The sequence below is a fragment of the Amblyraja radiata genome, chromosome 3 (assembly GCF_010909765.2).
Source record: "Amblyraja radiata isolate CabotCenter1 chromosome 3, sAmbRad1.1.pri, whole genome shotgun sequence".
Taxonomy (NCBI): Eukaryota; Metazoa; Chordata; class Chondrichthyes; order Rajiformes; family Rajidae; genus Amblyraja; species Amblyraja radiata.
Window position 1 is genome coordinate 124,874,180 of NC_045958.1, and position 19,129 is coordinate 124,893,308.

General features: G+C 51.0%; 2 protein-coding genes across 2 annotated transcripts in view; both read left to right on the forward strand.

The window, feature by feature from the left end:
• Positions 1–19,129, forward strand: part of LOC116971610 (transmembrane protease serine 9-like) — an 865,719-nt gene that overhangs the window by 307,683 nt on the left and 538,907 nt on the right. The window lies entirely within an intron of this gene.
• wdr17 (WD repeat domain 17) overlaps positions 11,560–19,129 on the forward strand; it is a 32,999-nt gene continuing 25,429 nt past the window's right edge. The window contains exons 1-2 of the mRNA XM_033018744.1: positions 11,560–11,606; positions 17,521–17,649. Coding sequence (XP_032874635.1) covers positions 17,527–17,649 — 123 coding nt within the window. The 5' untranslated portion in view covers positions 11,560–11,606; positions 17,521–17,526. The remainder of the gene's footprint in view (positions 11,607–17,520; positions 17,650–19,129) is intronic.

Consider the following 19,129-nt stretch of genomic DNA (forward strand, 5'->3'; position numbering starts at 1 on the left):
CAGCACCCCTGCCAATTTGATTCACCCAATCTATATGCAGATTGAAGTCACCCATTATAACGGTTTTGCCTTTGTCGCACGCATTTCTAATTTCCTGTTTGATACCATCTCCAACTTCACTACTATTGTTAGGTGGCCTGTACACAACACCCACCAGCGTTTTCTGCCCCTTAGTGTTTCGCAGCTCTACCCATACCGATTCCACATCCTGCAAACTAATGTCCTTCCTTTCCATTGCGTTAATCTCCTCTCTAATCAGCAACGCTACCCCACCTCCTTTTCCTTTCTCTCTATCCCTCCTGAATATTGAATATCCCTGGATGTTCAGCTCCCAGCCTTGGTCATCCTGGAGCCATGTCTCCGTGATCCCAACTATATCATAGTCATTAATAGCTATCTGCACATTCAACTCATCCACCTTATTACGAATGCTCCTTGCATTGAGACACAAAGCCTTCAGACTTGTTTTTACAACACTCTTACCCCTTATACAATTTTGTTGAAAAGTGGCCCTTTTTGATTTTTGCCCTGGATTTTCCGGCCAGCCACTTTTACTTTTCACCTTGCTACCTATTGCTTCTACCCTCATTTTACACCCCTCTGTCTCTCCGCTCACACATTTAAGAAACCCTTTCCCTTTAACTCCATCCTCCACTAGCCCATTCGACACCCCACCCCCCTTATTCAGTTTAAAACCACCCGTGTAGCAGTGGCAAACCTGCCTGCCAGAATGCTGGTCCCACACCTGTTAAGATGCAATCCGTCCCTTTTGTACAGTTCCCCCTTACCCCAAAACAGATCCCAGTGATCTAAGAATCTAAATCCCTGCCCCGTGCACCAGTTCCTCAGCCACACGTTCAGTTCCCGTATCTCCCTGTTCCTGCTCTCGCCTGCACGAGGAACTGGAAGCAAACCGGAGATAACAACCCTGGAGGTCCTGCTTTTCAGCATTTTTCCGAGCTCTCTAAAGTCACGCTGCAGAATATTCATCCCCTTCTTTCCAACATCGTTTGTGCCGACATGCACTACCACTTCCGGATGTTCACCTTCGCCCTTGAGGATTTTCTGCACTCTGTCCGTGACATCCTGGATCCTGGCACCAGGAAGGCAGCACACCATCCTCGCATCCCGTCTGTTGCCGCAGAAACCCCTGTCCGTACCTCTCACAATGGAGTCTCCTACTACAATGGCGTTGCCTGCCTTAGGCCTTTTTGGTTTTGGCTCAACAGCCCTATTCGCATCACAAGCCAGTCCGCCGCCCAGTGTAAACACCTCTTCTGTCCCGACATCTTCTAAGTGGGTGAACCTGTTCACAAGAGGTACAACACCCGGGGACGTTGGCATTCCATGCTTCCCTCCCGTTCTCACTGTCTCCCACCTTCTCTCTTCCAGTACCTTAGGTGTAACAATCGTACTGTAGGACTTGTCGAGGAACGACTCAGTTTCTCGGACGAACCGGAGGTCATCCACTTGCTTCTCCAGTTCCCCAACACGGCCCTTCAGGAGCTCTACCTGGATGCACTTTTCGCATTTGTAGCAGCCAGAGGTACCAGCGGTGTCCTTGACCTCCCACATACTGCAAGCATCACACTGAATCAGCTTGCCTGACATCTCCTTCTTTCGTCTCTCCCTCTGCAGTGTTTTGCGTAGTCTCCTCTCCAAAGACTCTCGAGCCAAAGACTCACACTTTTCTCACAGGGCACTTCCCTCACAAGGCCGCTCACTCACTGCCGCTCGCTAAGAGCAGTCTTGCTTAAATTGACTGATAAATTGCCTGATTTACCCATTTACAAACCAAATTCCTCAGTTTTCAACTGTTTTCCCAGCACTGACTCACTTCTCTCCTCCCACTTGGGCTAGAGCCAATCAGTCGTATCTCTTGCTAAGCTCCTGCTGCTGTAGTTGCTCCCAAAGCTACAGCAGTTCTGAGTATGTTATATCTGCTCTGATTTGATAGCAAAGATTTTCACTGTACCTCAGTACACATTTAGTTTTGTTTAGGCTCAGCCTGAAATAGACCCTTCGGCCCTCCGAGTCCATGCTGACCTATGCACACTAGATTTATGTTGCCCTATTTTCTCATCCACTCTCTACACATTTGGGGCTAATTCTTCTACAAACTCGTGCATCTTTATGATGTGGGAGAAAACTGGAGCATCTAGAGGAAACCCTCATGGTCACAGGGAGAATGTGCAAACTCCACACACACAGACAGCAGCCAAGGTCAGGCTTGAACCCGGGTCTGTGGCAGTGTGACACAGCAGCTCTACCCGCTGCACCACTGTACACGTGACAATAAAAATCTAAAGTTACTCCCTAGCTTCCCACTTCCTTGTTTGAAACCTCAATACAGGGAAGGGCATGATTCTGTGGACTGTTGGAGGGGTCTGTTAGCCCACAAGTTGTGTTTGTCCCTGGAAAGGAATGTTGTTTGTGTAAACCTTCATGGTTGAGTTGGCATTGGCCAAGAGTTAGTTTGCACGGCCTCTGCTGAGAGATGGTGGTCCCTGGAGAAGGGGTGTGGAGAGATCGCTGGCCACAGGGATGCAGAGGCCACAGGCACACTTACCCTGGGAATACTGAGACCACATGCACACTTACTCTGGGAATACTGAGACCACATGCACACTTACCCTGGGAATACTGAGACCACATGCACACTTACCCTGGGAATACTGAGACCACAGGCACACTTACTCTGGGAATACCGAGACCACAGGCACACTGACTCTGGGAATAATACCACATATTTCCATAATAATATTCCAAAATAGAAGTCAAACACAATGGAACAGGGGCACGGGGATAAAGGTCAAGCAGAAAGGAAAAAAAAATTTCAAATACAAGATAATTCTGAGGATAGTTGTGAGGAGAGGCAGTGGTCAGTCAGGAACAGAGTCATGTTCAGTTCAATTTAGTTTCAGTTGAGCTTATTGTCACGTGTACCGAGGTACAGTGAAAAGCCTTTGTTGCGTGTCAACCAGTCACCAGAAAGACAATACATGATTACAATCCAGCCATTCACAGCCATCCACCAGGAAACATGTGAAACGTCACCTATCCATGTTCTCCACAGATGCTGCCTGACCCGCTGACTTACTCCGAATGGCCGAATTCTGCTCCTTTAACATGAACTTTGTAAACGGGATTTGGGAGGTACACATTTGAAAATGTTTATGATGAAAATCTTCAAAATGAAGGTAATTTGGTTTGAAATGTTAGTTTATAAAGGAATGATAAACAAACAATTTGATTTTTTTTATTGACTTGGATCGGGGCAGAGATGGTGATCTTTAACTTTACACCAAAGAGGGGAGAGAAGGGAAAGGATTTTGCAGCGGAGGAGGCGGAGATTTAATTTAGTTCAGTTTAGAGATACAGCACGGAAACAGACCCTTTGACCCATCAACCAGCGACCATCCGTACACAAGTTCTATCCTACACACATTAGGGATAATTTACAGAAGCCAATTAAACTACAAACCTGCATGTCTTTGGAGTGTGTGGAGGAAACCGGAGCACCTGGAGAAAACCCACGCAGGTCACGTGGAGAACGTCCAAACTCCATACAGACAGCACCCTTGGTCAGGATGGAACCCGGGACTCTGGCGCTGTGAGGCAGCAACTCTGCTACCACAACCTTGTTAGTGTTGCGCCTGCCTGCCTTCCTGCCTGCCTGCAGTCTGCTGGCAGGTTGGTTGCTCTGATGCTGCTGACTGTGTGGGCACCTTCCTTCCTCACACACTCGACAAGGAGACAGATGTCTCCAGCACCCCCCCCCCCCCCCTCCTCTCAGCTGCCCCAGTGATCCTGACATAGCCAACCCCCTCCTCATGTTTCCAGCTCTCTCCTCACCCCTACTCCATCAGTCTGAGGAAGGGTCCCGACCCGAGACATCATCTGTCCATTCCCTCTACAGATGCTGCCTGACCCGCTGAGTCTATCCATTCTCCACACAAATGCTGCCTGACCATCAGATGCTGTTGCTCCAGCTCCTTGTCCTTTGTTGAAGACTGTGCTGTCTGGAGAGAGGACGGGGTTGGCAGTTAACAGCGACACAGTCTTCCCCCAGGGAGAGGGCAGGCGTTACCTTGTCTTGAGCATGAGGTGAGCAGGGAGTGTCACAACAAAGCTGACACACGCCAGCCAGCCGTGATTCGCTGATGCAGCAAGCAGGTCTTAGCCTGGTTAGTAATTAGTGCATTAATTAACAGCCTGGATTTCAGGCTGCTTCAAGTCTCACTGGTGCTGGACAGGAAGCTCTTCAGCTCAGTAATCACTAATCACGTGGGCACAGCAGCAAAGGTTGATCAGAAAGCTGAGAGCTGTAAAGAGCAGCAACCCAGTAAACGGTCCCTTCTGTCCTAATGGTGATCACAGTGTCATGAATAAGGAGTCCAGCATGTTTCATTATTGTATAGAGTGGTGACGGATCACATCATTCCTCACTTGCTGCACCTCGACAGGCCTGTAAACACAGACACAGACACAGACACAGACGCGCGCACGCGCACGCACACACAGACACGCACACACACACGAACGCACACACAGACACGCACACACACGCACGCACACACACGCACGCACGCACACACACACACACACAGACACGCACACACGCACACACACACAGACACACACACGCACGCACACGCACGCACACACACACACACGCAGACGCGCACACACACACAAAAACATACACACACACACACACACACACACACATATATAACAGTCCATTAATAACAGATATACATTCTGTAGGGACTCTGCAGAAGGACTTGGACATGTTGGGAGAGTGGGCAGAGAAGTGGCAGATGGAATATAGTGTAGCAAAGTGTGGAGTCATGCATTTTGGTTGTAGGAATAAAGACGTAGACTATTTTCTGAATGGGGAGTCAATCCAGAAATCAGAAGGTGCAAAGGGATTTAGGAGCTGGTGCAGGATTCCCAAATAAATATTTTGCAAGTTGAATCGCAAGTAGTAATGAAGGCAAATGTAATGTTAGCATTTATTTCAAGAGGGCTAGAATATAAAACCAGGGATGTAATGCTGAGGCTCTATAAGGCGCTGGTCAGGCCGCATTTGGAATATTGTGAGCAGTTTTAGGCCCCATATCTGAGGAAGGATGTGCTGGCTCTCGAGAGGGTCCAGAGGAGGTTTACAAGAATGATCCCAGGAATGAGTGAGTTAGCCTATGATGAGCGTTTGTCGGCACTGGGCCTGTACTCGCTGGAGTTTAGAAGAATGAGGGGGGACCTCATTGAAACATACAGAATAGTGAAAGGGAGTGGATGTGGAGAGGATGTTTCCACCAGTGGGGGAGTCTAGGACCAGACGTCACAGCCTCAGAATAAAAGGACATACATTTAGAAAGGAGATGAGGAAGAATTTCTTTCATCAGAGGGTGGTGAATCTGTGGAATTCATTGCCATAAACAGCTGTGGAGGCCAAGTCAATGGGTATTTTTAAAGTGGAGATTGTTAGATTTTTGATTAATGCGGGAGTCAAAGGTTATGGGGAGAAGGCATGAGCATGGGGTTGAGAGGGACATGCTGGCTCGAGGGGCTGAATGGCCTACTCTTGCACCTATTGTCTGTTGTCTATTGAATGATAGATCAGCCACGATTGAATGGCGGTGTAGACTCGATGGGCCAAATGACCTAATTCTGCTCCTATGACTTAGGAACATAATAATCATTAGTAGTGGGCCCCTCTCAGACATGACTAGTTTGCAGGTGATGTGTGTTCGGATGCAAGCCTGGGCGATGTCATATTGTGGACAGACAGGCTGTTGCCCATGCAGCACGTCTCCCCTCTCCACGTCGCTGATCGATCCAAAGGAACAGCAGGGCCGTTACAGTTTGGCACCAGCGCTGTCGCAGGAGCTGCCAGAGCGAGGTTGTAGACAAAGACAAACTGCCTTAGGGGCTCCGACTCCGGAGTTTATTGAGGTTTACTCCTGCCAGGAGCCTTTTCCATGACTGGATATGGCCACAAGGCAGTGGAGGTTTTATATCAGAGTTTTCCCTCTCCTAGATGGACTGCCTTCCCAGGCTGACGAGCCCCATCTGCCCGAGACTCGTGGGGGCGGGAGCGTCTACCTTCCCGTGCAGGTCTATAGCACCTGCCCACTGCCCTGTAATCAATAATGCAATATATTAAACCCTTAATACAAGGTAACTATAATAATGCAAAACCAAAGTTGTTAGTGTAACTAAGGACACATAGAAGATCACAGTTGCTGAGGTTAGTGTTGTGCAGTGTTCAAGAGCCTGATGGTTGCTGGGAAGAAGCTGTTCTTGAACCTGGAGGTCACGGTTTTCAGGTTCCTGTACCTTCTTCCCCATGGTAGCAGTGAGATGAGAGCGTGGCCAGGGTGGTGTGGGTCTCTGATGATGCTGGCTGCCTTCTTTTGGTGTGTGTTTCAGGCCTGTGGAAAAACCCCTTCTGATCCACTGTGTACAAAGTGACTTTTGAAGCAAGATATCGCAGTGTGATTACAGGAGATAAGAGGCTTGTAGTGACGAGGTGACGTGAGTGTAGAGGGAGGTACTGATGCTCTGCCAATGAGGACAGTGCGGGGGGGGGGGGGAGAAGCTCATCGCTAATCCTGCCCTCACCTTCAAACTGCTTGATCCTTTGTGGATTTCGCAGTGTAACGGGTGCTGCCTGTACGGAGTTTGCACGTTCTCCCCGAGACCCTGTGGGCTTTCTTCAAGATCTGTGGTTTCCTCCCGCACTCCAAAGACGTACAGGTTTGTAGGTTAATTAGCTTGGTATCAATGTAAATTGTTCCTGGTGTGTGTAAGGTCGTGTTAGTGTGCGGGGATCGCTGGTCGGCACAGACTCAGTGGGCCGAGGGGCCTGTTTCCGCGCTGTATCTCTAAACTAAAGTCGGACATTGGTGGAGAGCCATTGATCGTGGTGTGAGCTGGACTGAAGGGTGCTCTATTTCACCACACCCTCACCGCAGGTCACCGGGGAATGATTCTGCAGCCACGCTGATGCCTGGGTCCCTGCCCACAGTGGGACTGGTCAGCCTGGGACGTGGCCACTTTACCAGCATCAGCACCAGCCCTGGGCCAAGTTACACGCACTCAGACATGTACAGGCCCACACAGTGGCGCAGCGGTGAACACACAGTGCCAGACACCCGGGCTGGACCCTGACCTCCGCCTCTGTCTATGTGGAGTCTGCACGTTCTCTCTGTCACCACGTGAGTTTCCTCTGGGTGCTCCGGTTTCCTCCCACATCCCAAAGACTTTTAGTTTAGTTTATAGACACAAAATGCTGGAGTAACTCAGCAGGACAGGACAGCGTCTCCTGAGAGAAGGAATGGGTGACCCTTCTTCAGACTGAGAGGCACAGGCAATGGAAAGGAGAGACATAGACGATGATGTGGAGAGATACAGAACAAATGGATGAAAGATATGCAACAAAGTAAAAATGTTCAAGGAAGCATGTTAGCTGTGTCTGGGTTAGAACGAGAAGCTGGCGTGACTTGGGTGGGGGAGGGATGGAGATGGAGGGAATGCAGGGGTTACTGAAAGCAGGAGAAATCAATATTCATACAACTGGGGTGTAGGCTGCCCAAGCTAAATATGAGATGCTGTTCTTCCAATTTGCGCTTAGCTTCACTCTGGAGACCTAGGATAGAAATGTCGGGAGAAATGGGAGACGGAATTAAAGTGTTTGGCAACCGGGAGATCAGGTAGGTTCAGGCGGACTGAGCGGAGGTGTTCAACGAAACGATCGCCCAGTTTACGCTAGGTCCCGCCGATGTTTAAGAGTACACATCTCAACAATGGATACAGTAGATTTAGTTTCATTTAGTTTAGTTTCGTTTATTGTCACGTGTCTTTAGTCTGTTGAACTGTTTTGACTGTTTTACTGTTCTTTTTACAATCCATGTTCTCGGGGTATCTAAATCCAAATGTTATTAGTTATTCATGTTATGACATCGGATGGAAGCTGCATACCAAACCTCGTTGCGCTTATGTGCAATGACAATAAAATATATTATTATTATTATTATTATTATTACCGAGGTACAGTGAAAAGCTTTTGTTGCGTGCTAACCAGTCGGCGGAAAAGACAATATATGATTACAATCGAGCCGTCCACAGTGTACAGATACAGGATAAGGGAATAACGTTCAGTGCAAGGTAAAGCCAGCAAACACTGATCTAAGATAGTCCGAGGGTCACCAATGAGGTAGGTAGTCGTTCAGGACTGTTCTCTAGTTGTGGTAGGATGGTTCAGTTGCCTGATAACAGCTGGGAGAAAACTAACGTACGGATTTGTAAATTGTAAATTGTCCCTAGTGTGTAGGGAGTGGATGAGAAAGTGGGATTATGGGCCTTTCCCACTTAGGCGACTCTTCAGGCGACTGCCAAGGACTAGTTTTAATGGAATTCACCTACGACATCTGGCGACAACCTACGACAGCATCTACGACAGCATCTACGACAGCATCTGCGACAGCATCTACGACAGCATCTACGACAGCATCTGCGACAGCATCTACGACAGCTAAAATTGTCGCCACTGTCGCCAAAATATTTTCAACATGTTGAAAATTTGCGGCTGTCGCCCAAAAAGTCGCCTAATTGGGACAGGCCCATAACATAGAACTAGTGTGAACGGGTGATCGATGGTCCAAAATATTGTGGGTAGCAAGGTGGTTGTCAAAGACTACACTAGGATGTGGTGAGCAGAGCATTGGCAGATGGAACAACATAGACATGTGGGCGGTAATGCCTCTGGGATGTCAACGAGGGGCAGGACATGTAGGATCATGTATTGTCAGGACATGTATGTGGTCAGGGCCCAAGGAATGTTGACATACAGAGGGGCCCCTGGGTTCAAGCTCTTGGTTGCCTGATGTTGTTAAACTGGAAAGGCTACGGAGAAGATTTACGAGAATGTTGCAGGTTTGGCAGGCTAGGACTTCACTCATTGGAGTGCCAGAGGAAGTACCACGAGTAGGGGAATCAAATACCAGAGGACATAGGTTTAAGATGAGGGGGGGAAGGATTTAATAGGAACTTGAGGGGCAACTAATTTACACAAAGAGTGGTGGGTCATAGAGTCACACAGCATAAAAACAGGCCCTTCAGCCCAACTTGCCCACACCGGCCAACATGCCCATCTACACTAGTCCCACCTGCCTGCATTTGCCCCATATCCCTCTAAACCTGTCCTGTTCATGTACCTGTCCAAATGTTTCTGAAACGTTATGATAGTCCCTGCCTCAACTGCCTCCTCCAGCAGCTCATTCCACACACTCACCACCCTTTGTGTGAAAAAGTTGCCACCTTCTCCACAGATGCTGCCTGACCCACTGAGTTACTCCAGCATTGTGTGAAACGTCACCTATCCATGTTCTCCACAGATGCTGCCTGACCCGCTGAGTTACTCCAGCACTCTGTGAAACGTCACCTATCCATGTTCTCCACAGATGCTCCCTGATCCATTGAGTTACTCCAGCATTTTGTGTCGTTTTTTTAAGCCAGCATCTGCAGTTCCTTGCTTCTGCACGGATAAGAAAGGTTTCAAGGAATGTGTGGCAAATGTGGGTAAATGGGACTAGCGTAGATGGGGCATCTTGCTCAGTGTGGATGTTGGGCAGAAGATCTCTATGACTATACTAGACTAAGTAGGACCCGTTGGGCCTGGTGGACTGGCAGCTCAGTCACTCAGGCCTGGTGGGCTGGCAGCTCAGTCACTCAGGGCTGGTGGGCTGACAGCTAAGAAACTGCCAGAAATTCTGCCCAAAACAGGTGAGAGACTCTGTGAGAGAGAAGGGGGAGAGGGTGGGGAATCAATTTTAGACATTTTTCATATATTTCTGCAGATCACAGCATTGAAGGAGGAAAGTCTATCCTGGCCTGGATCTCACAGGGAGCAAATGAATGGAGGGAGAAAAATACTGGGGTGAGGTTTAATACTTGCAGGGGAAATACTTACTGATGGGCCAAAGGGACTCCTCCTGGGCTAGTACAGGCCTGATGGGCTGAAGGGACACTTAAAAAAATATCTGAGTGAAATCTCAGTTAATGACACTTTTTCTGAACTTTTCCTGGCCTGGCACGGGCCTTTTGGGCCAAAATGCTCCTCCTGGGCTAATACGGGCATTTTGGGCAAAAGGGACTGGTTTCTCGGCTAATAGGGGCCTTGTGGGCCGAAATGAATGGTTTCAGGCAGGCCAGACAACTCGTTTCATTTCCATTACCATTTCAGTTTCAAGCACAGGGCAGGCCAAACAACTCATCTCATTTTCATTTCATTTCATTTCCATTGCCATTTCAGTTTCAAGCACAGGGCAGGCCAAACAACTTATTTTATTTTCAATAAGGGCTAACAAATCATTTATTGCAAGTACACTCACAGTTCAGCAGACTCACAGTTCAGTAGTCTCACAGTTCAGTAGTCTCACAGTTCAGTTGATTCACAGCAGAATCACAGTTGTGGCTTCTCCCTCGCGAGATATTCCAGAGTGACTGACTCACGTCCAGGCATCCGAGGTTTTATAGTCCTGCTCACCCCCCAGAAGAGGCGTTACCTTCATCATGGTGATTGACAGGCATGAGGACCGATCAGCTGATCTCACGATTTTTTAAACACTCATAACTTTTTTATTTTTCATTGATCGGAAAGATCCTCGGGGCTGCCTCAGCGGAGGAGGACTGTGAGTAAGATGGCCAAAAATCATAGCGATATAGGGTAGCGATTTTTCTAAAATCAATACACAATGCAGACAGGAAGTGGTCAAGATGAGACTTTTAGATAGATAGAAGACAGACAGACAGACAGACAGACAGACAGACAGACAGACAGACAGACAGGCAGACAGACAGACAGATAGATAGATAACGCATTATATTTTGTTGTTCCTTTCTAAATGGTTTTGTGGGCCTTTGTCATATCATGAATGTTAGGAGCAGTATTAGGCCATTCAGCCCATCATGTCTACTCTGCCATTCAATCATGGCCGATTCATCTCTCCCTCCTAACCCCATTCTCCTGCCTTCTCCCCATAACCTCTGACACCTGTACTAGTCAAGAATCTTTGCCTAAATATCCACTGACTTGGCCTCCACAGCCGTTTGTGGCAAATAATTTCACAGATTCACCACCCTCTGACAAAATAAATGTCTCCTCATCTCCCTCCTAAAAGAACAACCTTTAATTCTGAGGCTGAGAAGGAGAGGGAGAGAGGGAAGGAAGGAGGAACAGAAGGAGGGAGAGAAGGAGCCAGTGGGAAGGTGGGTAGGGAGAAAGGGAGGGGAGAGAGGGAGGGAGGGGTGAGAGGAGGAAGGCGAGAGGGGAAAGAGGGGTAGAGATAGAGAGGGGTAGAGAGCAGGAGCGTGTGAGTGGAGCGGATGATTTAAGCTGAGCTTCGTGCTGTTGCTACGCTACTGGTGTCTGTGCGGAGTGACGGAGCCTCCGCTGCTGTGTTTCGGGATGTCCGGGTGAGACGGACGGACAGACAGACGGACGGCGGCGGCTTGATGTGTGAGTGGGGAGGGGGGTGGAGAAGAGGAGGTGGTGCCCGGCCCGGCCCGGACCACGGTGTGAAGCGGCGGACGGGCAGGTGAGATGCGGAGCCGGGCCGGGGCTGAACAGCGCTGAGCTGAGCTGAGCGGGGCCGGGCCAGAGGCCAGTGTTGGAGCGGGGCTGGGCTAGGACTGGACCAGTGTTGACCAGGGCCGGCTGTAATGCGGACACTGAGCCGCCCCCTGATGCTGGTTCATATCTTGCCATCTCCTCCCACCGGCTGTCCAGGAGCCGGCTCCCAGCGCCCACTGTGGCTCACATCTGTCCGGGGGTGGGTAGGGGTAGAGAGGGTTGGTTGGGGGGGAGGAGGAGGGGGAGAGTCGCAGAGAGGAGCGGGGCTGGGGAGAGGGTGGTGAATCTGTGGAATTCTTTGCCACAGACGGCTGTGGAGTCCACGTCAATGGATATTTTTAAGGCAGAGATAGATAGATTGTTGATTAGTGCGGGTGTCAGTTATGGGGAGAAGGCAGGAGAATGAGGTAAGGAGGGAGAGGTAGATCAGCCATGATTGAATGGTGGGGTAGACTCGATGGGCCGAATGGCCTAATTCTGCTCCCATCACTTATGACCTTATGAGGATGGGAAGGTGTGAGGAGTGGGGGAAGGGGCGGGGGAAGGGGGGGGGGGTATGGTGGGACGGGGGGAGGGGAGTGGGGAAGGGGCAGGGGAAGGGGCGGGGGGGAAGGGGCAGGGGGGGGGGGGGGGTATGGTGGGACGGGGAGAGGAGTGGGGAGGGGAGTGGGGGAAGGGGTGGGGGCACGGTGGGACTGGGGCAGGCCAGGTACAGGGCTGGGCAGGAGTGTCAGGACCCTGCTCTGCCCCGACCTATCCACATCTCTGGGTCCTCTCTCCATCATTGAGCATGGTGTTGCCAGCGGCCTGACTCTGTGCACACAGCAGTGTCTTGTGTGAAGTGTGCCTGTGATCAATGCTCGGACAGGCCTGCTTTGATTTGTCCCATCAGACAGAGCGAGATATCAAAGCTTAGCACTGTCCAACACCAGCGCTCAGCTGGACCCACTCATCCCTACTCACTCTTTTATCTTTGATTTCTCATCGACCTCTTTAGGTTTGTTATTGTCAAATGTACCGAGATACAATGAAAAGGCACATTGAGTATCCCCCCACCACCCCCCCCCCCCCCCAAAGTCATGGTACCATTTCCAAAGCCGTCTTGTTGAGTCTCATTGTAATTCGTTTTCACCAGGTACTCAGCTAACGATGGCCTGTTTCCTTTATCATTGTTACATGTTTGCATATCTTTCATTCATTTGTTCTATATCTCTCCACATCACCATCTATATCTCTCGTTTCCATCTCCCCTGACTCTCAGTCTGAAGAAAGGTCTCGACCCAAAATGTCGCCTATTCCTTTTCTCCAGAGATGCTGCCTGTCCCGCTGAGTTGCTCCATATTTTTGTGCCTAATGATTATAGAAGTTGCGAGGTCATTTATAATGAGACATTGGTGAGGCTGCATTTAGAGGATTGTGTTCATTTCTGGGCCCCATGTTATAGGGATTTTGTTGTTTAGCTGGAAAGGGTTCAGGGAAGATTTATGTGGATGTTGCCAGGACTAGAGGGTGTGAGCTACAGGGAGAGGTTGAGTAGGCTGGGACTCTATTACCTGGAGTGCAGGAGGATAAGGGGTAATCCTATAGAGGTTACAAGATCATGAGAGGTATGGATCAGGTAGACGCACAGAGTCTCTTTCCCAGAATAGGGGGACCTATGTCCTCTGGTCCTCGTTTCCCTTACTCTGTGCGCCAACCCGATCTATTCAATAGACAATAGATAATATGTGCAGGAGTAGGCCATTCGGCCCTTCGAGCCAGCACCGCCATTCAATATGATCATGGCGGATCATCCACAATTAGTACCCCGTTCCTGCCTTCTCTCCATATCTAGCTCTATCTAACTCTCTCTTGAAAGCATCCAGAGAACCAGCCTCCACCACCCTCCGAGGCAGAGAATTCCACACACTCACAACTCTCAACTCACAACTGTGTGAAAAAGTGTTTCCTCAACTCCGTTCTAAATGGCTTACCACTTATTCTTAAACTATGGCCCCTGGTTCTGGATTCCCCCAACATTGGGAACATGTTTCCTGCCTCTAGCGTGTCCAAACCCTCAATAATCTTATATGTTTCAATAAGATGCCCTCTCATCCTTCTAAATTCCAGAGTACACAAGCCCAGCCGCTCCATTCTCTCAGCATATGACAGTCCCGCCATCCCGGAAATTAACCTTGTAAACCTACGCTGCACTCCCTCAATAGCAAGAATATCCTTCCTCAAATTTTGAGACCAAAACTGCACACAATACTGCAGGTGTGGTCTCACGAGGGCCCTGTACAACTGCAGAAGGACCTCTTTGCTCCTATATTCGATTCCTCTTGTTATAAAGGCCAATATGCCATTGGCTTTCTTCACTGCCTGCTGTATCTGCATGCTTACTTTCATTGGCTGATGAACAAGGACCCCAGATCCCATTGTACTTCCCCTTTCCCCAACTTGACACCATGTAGATAGTAATCTGCCTTCCTGTTTTTGCCACCAAAGTGGGTAACCTCACATTTATCCACATTAAACTGCATTTGCCATGCATCTGCCCACTCACCCAACCTGTCCAAGTCACCCTGCATTCTCTTAGCATCCTCCTCACAGTTCACACTGCCACCCAGCTTTGTGTCATCTGCAAATTTGCTAATGTTACTTTGAACCCCTTCATCTAAATTATTGATGTACATTGTAAATAGCTGCGTTCCCAGCACCAAGCCTTGCGGTACCCCACTAGTCACTGCCTGCTATTCTGAAAGGGACCCGTTAATCCCTACTCTTTGTTTCCTGTCTGCCAACCAATTCTCTATCCATGTCAGCACTCTACCCCCAATACCATGTGCCCTAATTTTGCCCACTAATTACATTTTGCCCACTAATTAAATCTAATGTTGACCTTATCAAAATCATTCCACTCATGATTTCGTACACCTCTATAAGATCTCCCCTCATCCTCCTGTGATTGTCCAACACTAACTGCCTCGTCCGCGATCGTACCGTGGGGCTGGTGAAGAGAGAACGATGATTGTTCATCCCTGTCTGGCATAAAAATAAAACGGGAAGGCGGCTCAACCGTGGCTGACGAGGGAAGTCAAGGAGAGTGTTAAATCCAAAGAAAATGCATTTAATTGGCCAGAGGAAGCAGCAAACCAGAGGACTGGGATAAATATAGAATTCAACAGAGGAGGACAAATTAAGGGGACAATAGAACTTGAAAGAAAGCTTGCGGGGAATATTAAACCTGACTCTAAAAGCTTCTTTAGATATGTAAAAAATTAGTGAAGACAAATGTAGGTCCCTTACAATCAGAGACAGGTGAAGTTATAATGGGAAACAAGGAAATGGCAGAACAGTTAAACGAGTACTTTGGTTCTGTCTTCACTAAGGAAGACACAAATAATCTCCCGGAAATACTAGGGGACCGAGGATCTAGTGGGAGGGAGGAACTGTAGGGAATCCACGTTAGTCAGGAAATGGTGTTGGGTAAACTGTTGGGACTGAAGGCTGATACATCCCCACGGCCTGATGGTCTGCATCCCAGAGTATTCAAGGAGGTGACCCTAGAAATCGTGGATGCTTTGGTGATTATTTTCCAATGTTCTCTCGACTCTGGATCAGTTCCCGTGGACTGGAGGGTAGCCAATGTAACCCCACTGTTTAAGAAAAGATGGAGAAAGAAAACGGGGAATTATAGACCAGTTAGCCTGACATCGGTAGTGGGGAAGATGCTCGAGTCGATTATTAAAGACGTTATAGCAGCGCATTTGGAAAGCAGTGACAGGATCGGTCAGTCAGCGTGGATTTATGAAGGGGAAATTTTCTGGATTGTTTTTAGGATGTAACAAGTAGAATGGATAAGGGAGAGCCAGTGGATATGTTGTATCTGGCCTTTGACAAGATCCCACACAAGAGATTAGTGTGCAAAATTCGAGCACATGGTATTGGGGGTAGGGTATTGACATGGATAGATAACTGGTTGGCAGACAGGAAGCAAAGAGTAGGAATTAATGGGTCCTTTTTAGAACGGCAGGAAGTGACTAGTGGGGTGCCGCAAGGCTCGTTGCTGGGACCCCAATTATTTACAATTTATATTAACGATTTAGACGAGGGAATTAAATGTGACATCTCCAAGTTTGCGGATGACACAAAGCTGGGTGGCAGTGTGAACTGTGAGGAGGATGCTAGGAGGATGCAGGATGACTTGGATAGGTTGGGTGAGTGGGCAGATGCATGGCAGATGCAGTATAATGTGGATAAATGTGAGGCAAGAACAGGAAGGCAGATTATTATCTGAATGGTGTCAGATTAGGAAAAGGGGAGGTGCCATGAGACCTGGGTGTGCTTGTACACCAGTCACTGAAAGTAAGCATGCAGGTACGGCAGGCAGTGAAGAAAGCAGATTGCATGTTGGCCTTCATTGCAAGAGGATTTGAGTTTCAGAGCAAGGAGGGCCTTCTGCAGTTGTACAGGGCCCTGGTGAGACCACACCTGGAGTATTGTGTGCAATTTTGGTCTCCTAATTTGAGGAAGGACATTATTGCTATTGAGGGAGTGCAGCGTAGGTTCACCAGGTTAATTCCCGGGGTGGTGGCAGTAACGTATGACGAAAGAATGAATCGACTGGGCTTGTATTCACTGGAACTTAGAAAGATCAGAGGAGATTTTATAGAAACATATAATTTCTTAAGGGATTGGACAGGCTAGATGCAGGACAAATGTTCCTGATGTTGGGGGAGTCCAAAACCAGGGGTCACAGTTTAAGAATAAGGAGTAGGCCATTTAGGACTGAGATGAGGAAAAACCTTTTCACCCAGAGAGTTGTGAATCTGTGGAATTCTCTGCCACAGAAGGCAGTGGAAGCCAATTCACTCAATGTTTTCAAGAGAGGGTTAGATTTAGCTCTGAGGGCTAACGGAATCAAGGGATATGGGGAGAAAGCAGGAACGGGGTACTGATTGTGGATGATCAGCCATGATCATATTGAATGGCGGTGCTAGCTCGAAGGGCCGAATGGCCTACTCCTGCACGTATGTTCTACTGTATATTTCTATCTCTATGAATAGGAGTCTAGCGTAGGTGTCTCTCTTATCCAGGGGTTCTAGGGATGAGTGTAGGGCTCGGGCAATGGGAATGTGGCGGTCAGTGAACTGCAGTGGGTCAAGGCCACTGGACGATAGTCATTTAGCCGCGAGGTCTTGCTTATCTTAGGCACTTTGATGATGGGGGTCTTCTTGAAGCGGGTGGGAACCTCAGAACGGAGAAGAGAGGGATTAAAGACGTCCGTGAATACTCCAGCGAGCTGCTCCACGCAGCTACTAACACGGCCAGGAACTCCATCTGGTCCGATGGTCTTTGGTTGCACCACAGACTATTACTGTTTATTACTAATATTAAATCTCTTGCCCAGCGAAGGGGATTCGAGAACCAGAAGACATCGGATTAAGGTGAGGGGGGGAAAGGTTTAATAGGAATCTGAGGGGTAACCTTTTCACACAAAGGGTGGTGGGTGTAATATGACTAATATTATGGTTATTAATGTATTGCATTTTATGTCTATTACTCTCTTCCCCCCCACCCCCCACTCTCCACCCCCACTCTCCACACCCCCCACTCCCCCCCTCTCTCTTCCCCCCCCACTCACTATCTCCCCCCCGTCTCTCTCCCCCTCCGTCTCTCTCCCCCCCCGTCTCTCTCCCCCCCCCCGTCTCCCCCCCCTCTCTCCCCCTCCGTCTCTCTCCCCCCGTCTCTCTCCCCCCCGTCTCTCTCCCCCCCGTCTCTCCCCCCCCCCGTCTCCCCCCCCCTCGCTCTCCCCCCCCCCCCCGTCTCTCTCCCCCCCGTCTCTTTCCCCCCCGTCTCTCTCCCCCGCCCCACTACCTGGCATGTGGTGTGGACAGGTGAGGATGTCGAAGGTGAAGCAGGTGGGGCTGTTGGCTGCCGGCTGCCAGCCATGGAACAAAGATGTGTGTGTTGCCAGTGGAGACCGCTTTGCCTACTGTGCTACGCTGGCTATCTACGTGTACCAGGTAAGGCAAACACTGATGGCAGAGTACACACACCACTCCACACACACACACCACACACACACCACTCCACACACACACACACCACTCCACACACACCACTCCACACACACACACACCACTCCACACACACACACCACTCCACACACACACACCACTCCACACACACACCACTCCACTCCACACACACACCACTCCACACACACACACACCACTCCACACACACCACTCCACACACACACACCACTCCACACACACACACACCACTCCACACACACACACCACTCCACACACACACACCACTCCACACACCCACACACACACACCACTCCACACACACCACACCACCCCCCCCACACACACCCCACTCCACACCCCACTCCACACCACCACCCACCACGTCCACCCCCCCACCCCCACCCCCCCCCCCCCCCCCCCACCCCCCCCCCCCCCCCCCCCCCCCCCCCCACCCCCCCCCCCCCACCCACACCCCCACCCCCCCCCCCCCCACCCCCCCCCCCAACCCCCCCACCCCCCCCACCCCCACCCCCCCCCCCCCCCCCCCCCACCCCCACCCCCCCCCCCCCCCCCCCCCCCACCCCCCCCCCCACCCACCCCCCCCCCACCCCCCCACCCCCCACCCCCCCCCCCCCCACCCCCCCCACCCCCACCCCCCCCCCCCACCCCCCCCCCCACCCCCACCCCCCACCCACCCCCACCCCCCCCCCCCCCCCCCCCACCCCCCCACCCCCCCCACCCCCCACCCCCCCCCCCCCCCCCCCACCCCACCCCACCCCCCCACCCCCCACCCCCCCCCCCACCCCCACACCACTCCACACACGCCACTCCACACACGCCACTCCACACACGCCACTCCACACACGCCACTCCACACACGCCACTCCACACACACACACCACTCCACACACGCCACTCCACACACGCCACTCCACACACGCCACTCCACACACGCCACTCCACACCTCCACTCCCCCCCCCACACCACCACACCCCACACACACACCCCCCACACCACACCCCCACCTCCACACACACACCACCCCACACTCACAACCCCACTCCACACCACCCACCCACTCCCCACCACCCCCCCACCCCATCCACCCCACACAACACCCCACCACCCCCCACCCCCCCCCACCACCCACCCCACTCCCCACCCACCCCCCACTCCCACACCACACCCACTCCCCACCCCCCCCCGCCACACCACACCCCCACCCCACCCCGCCCACACCACCCCCCCCCACCCCCCACCCCCCCCACCCCACCCCTCCACACACACCCCCACCCCCCCCCACCCCCCCCCCCCCCCCCCCCCCCCACCCCCCCCACCCCCCCCCTCCCACACAACCCCCCACCCCCACCCCCACCCCCCACCCCCTCCCCCGACACTCCCACCGCCCCACTCCCACACCCATCCCCCCCACACTCCCCCACCCCCACTCCACACCCCCCCACA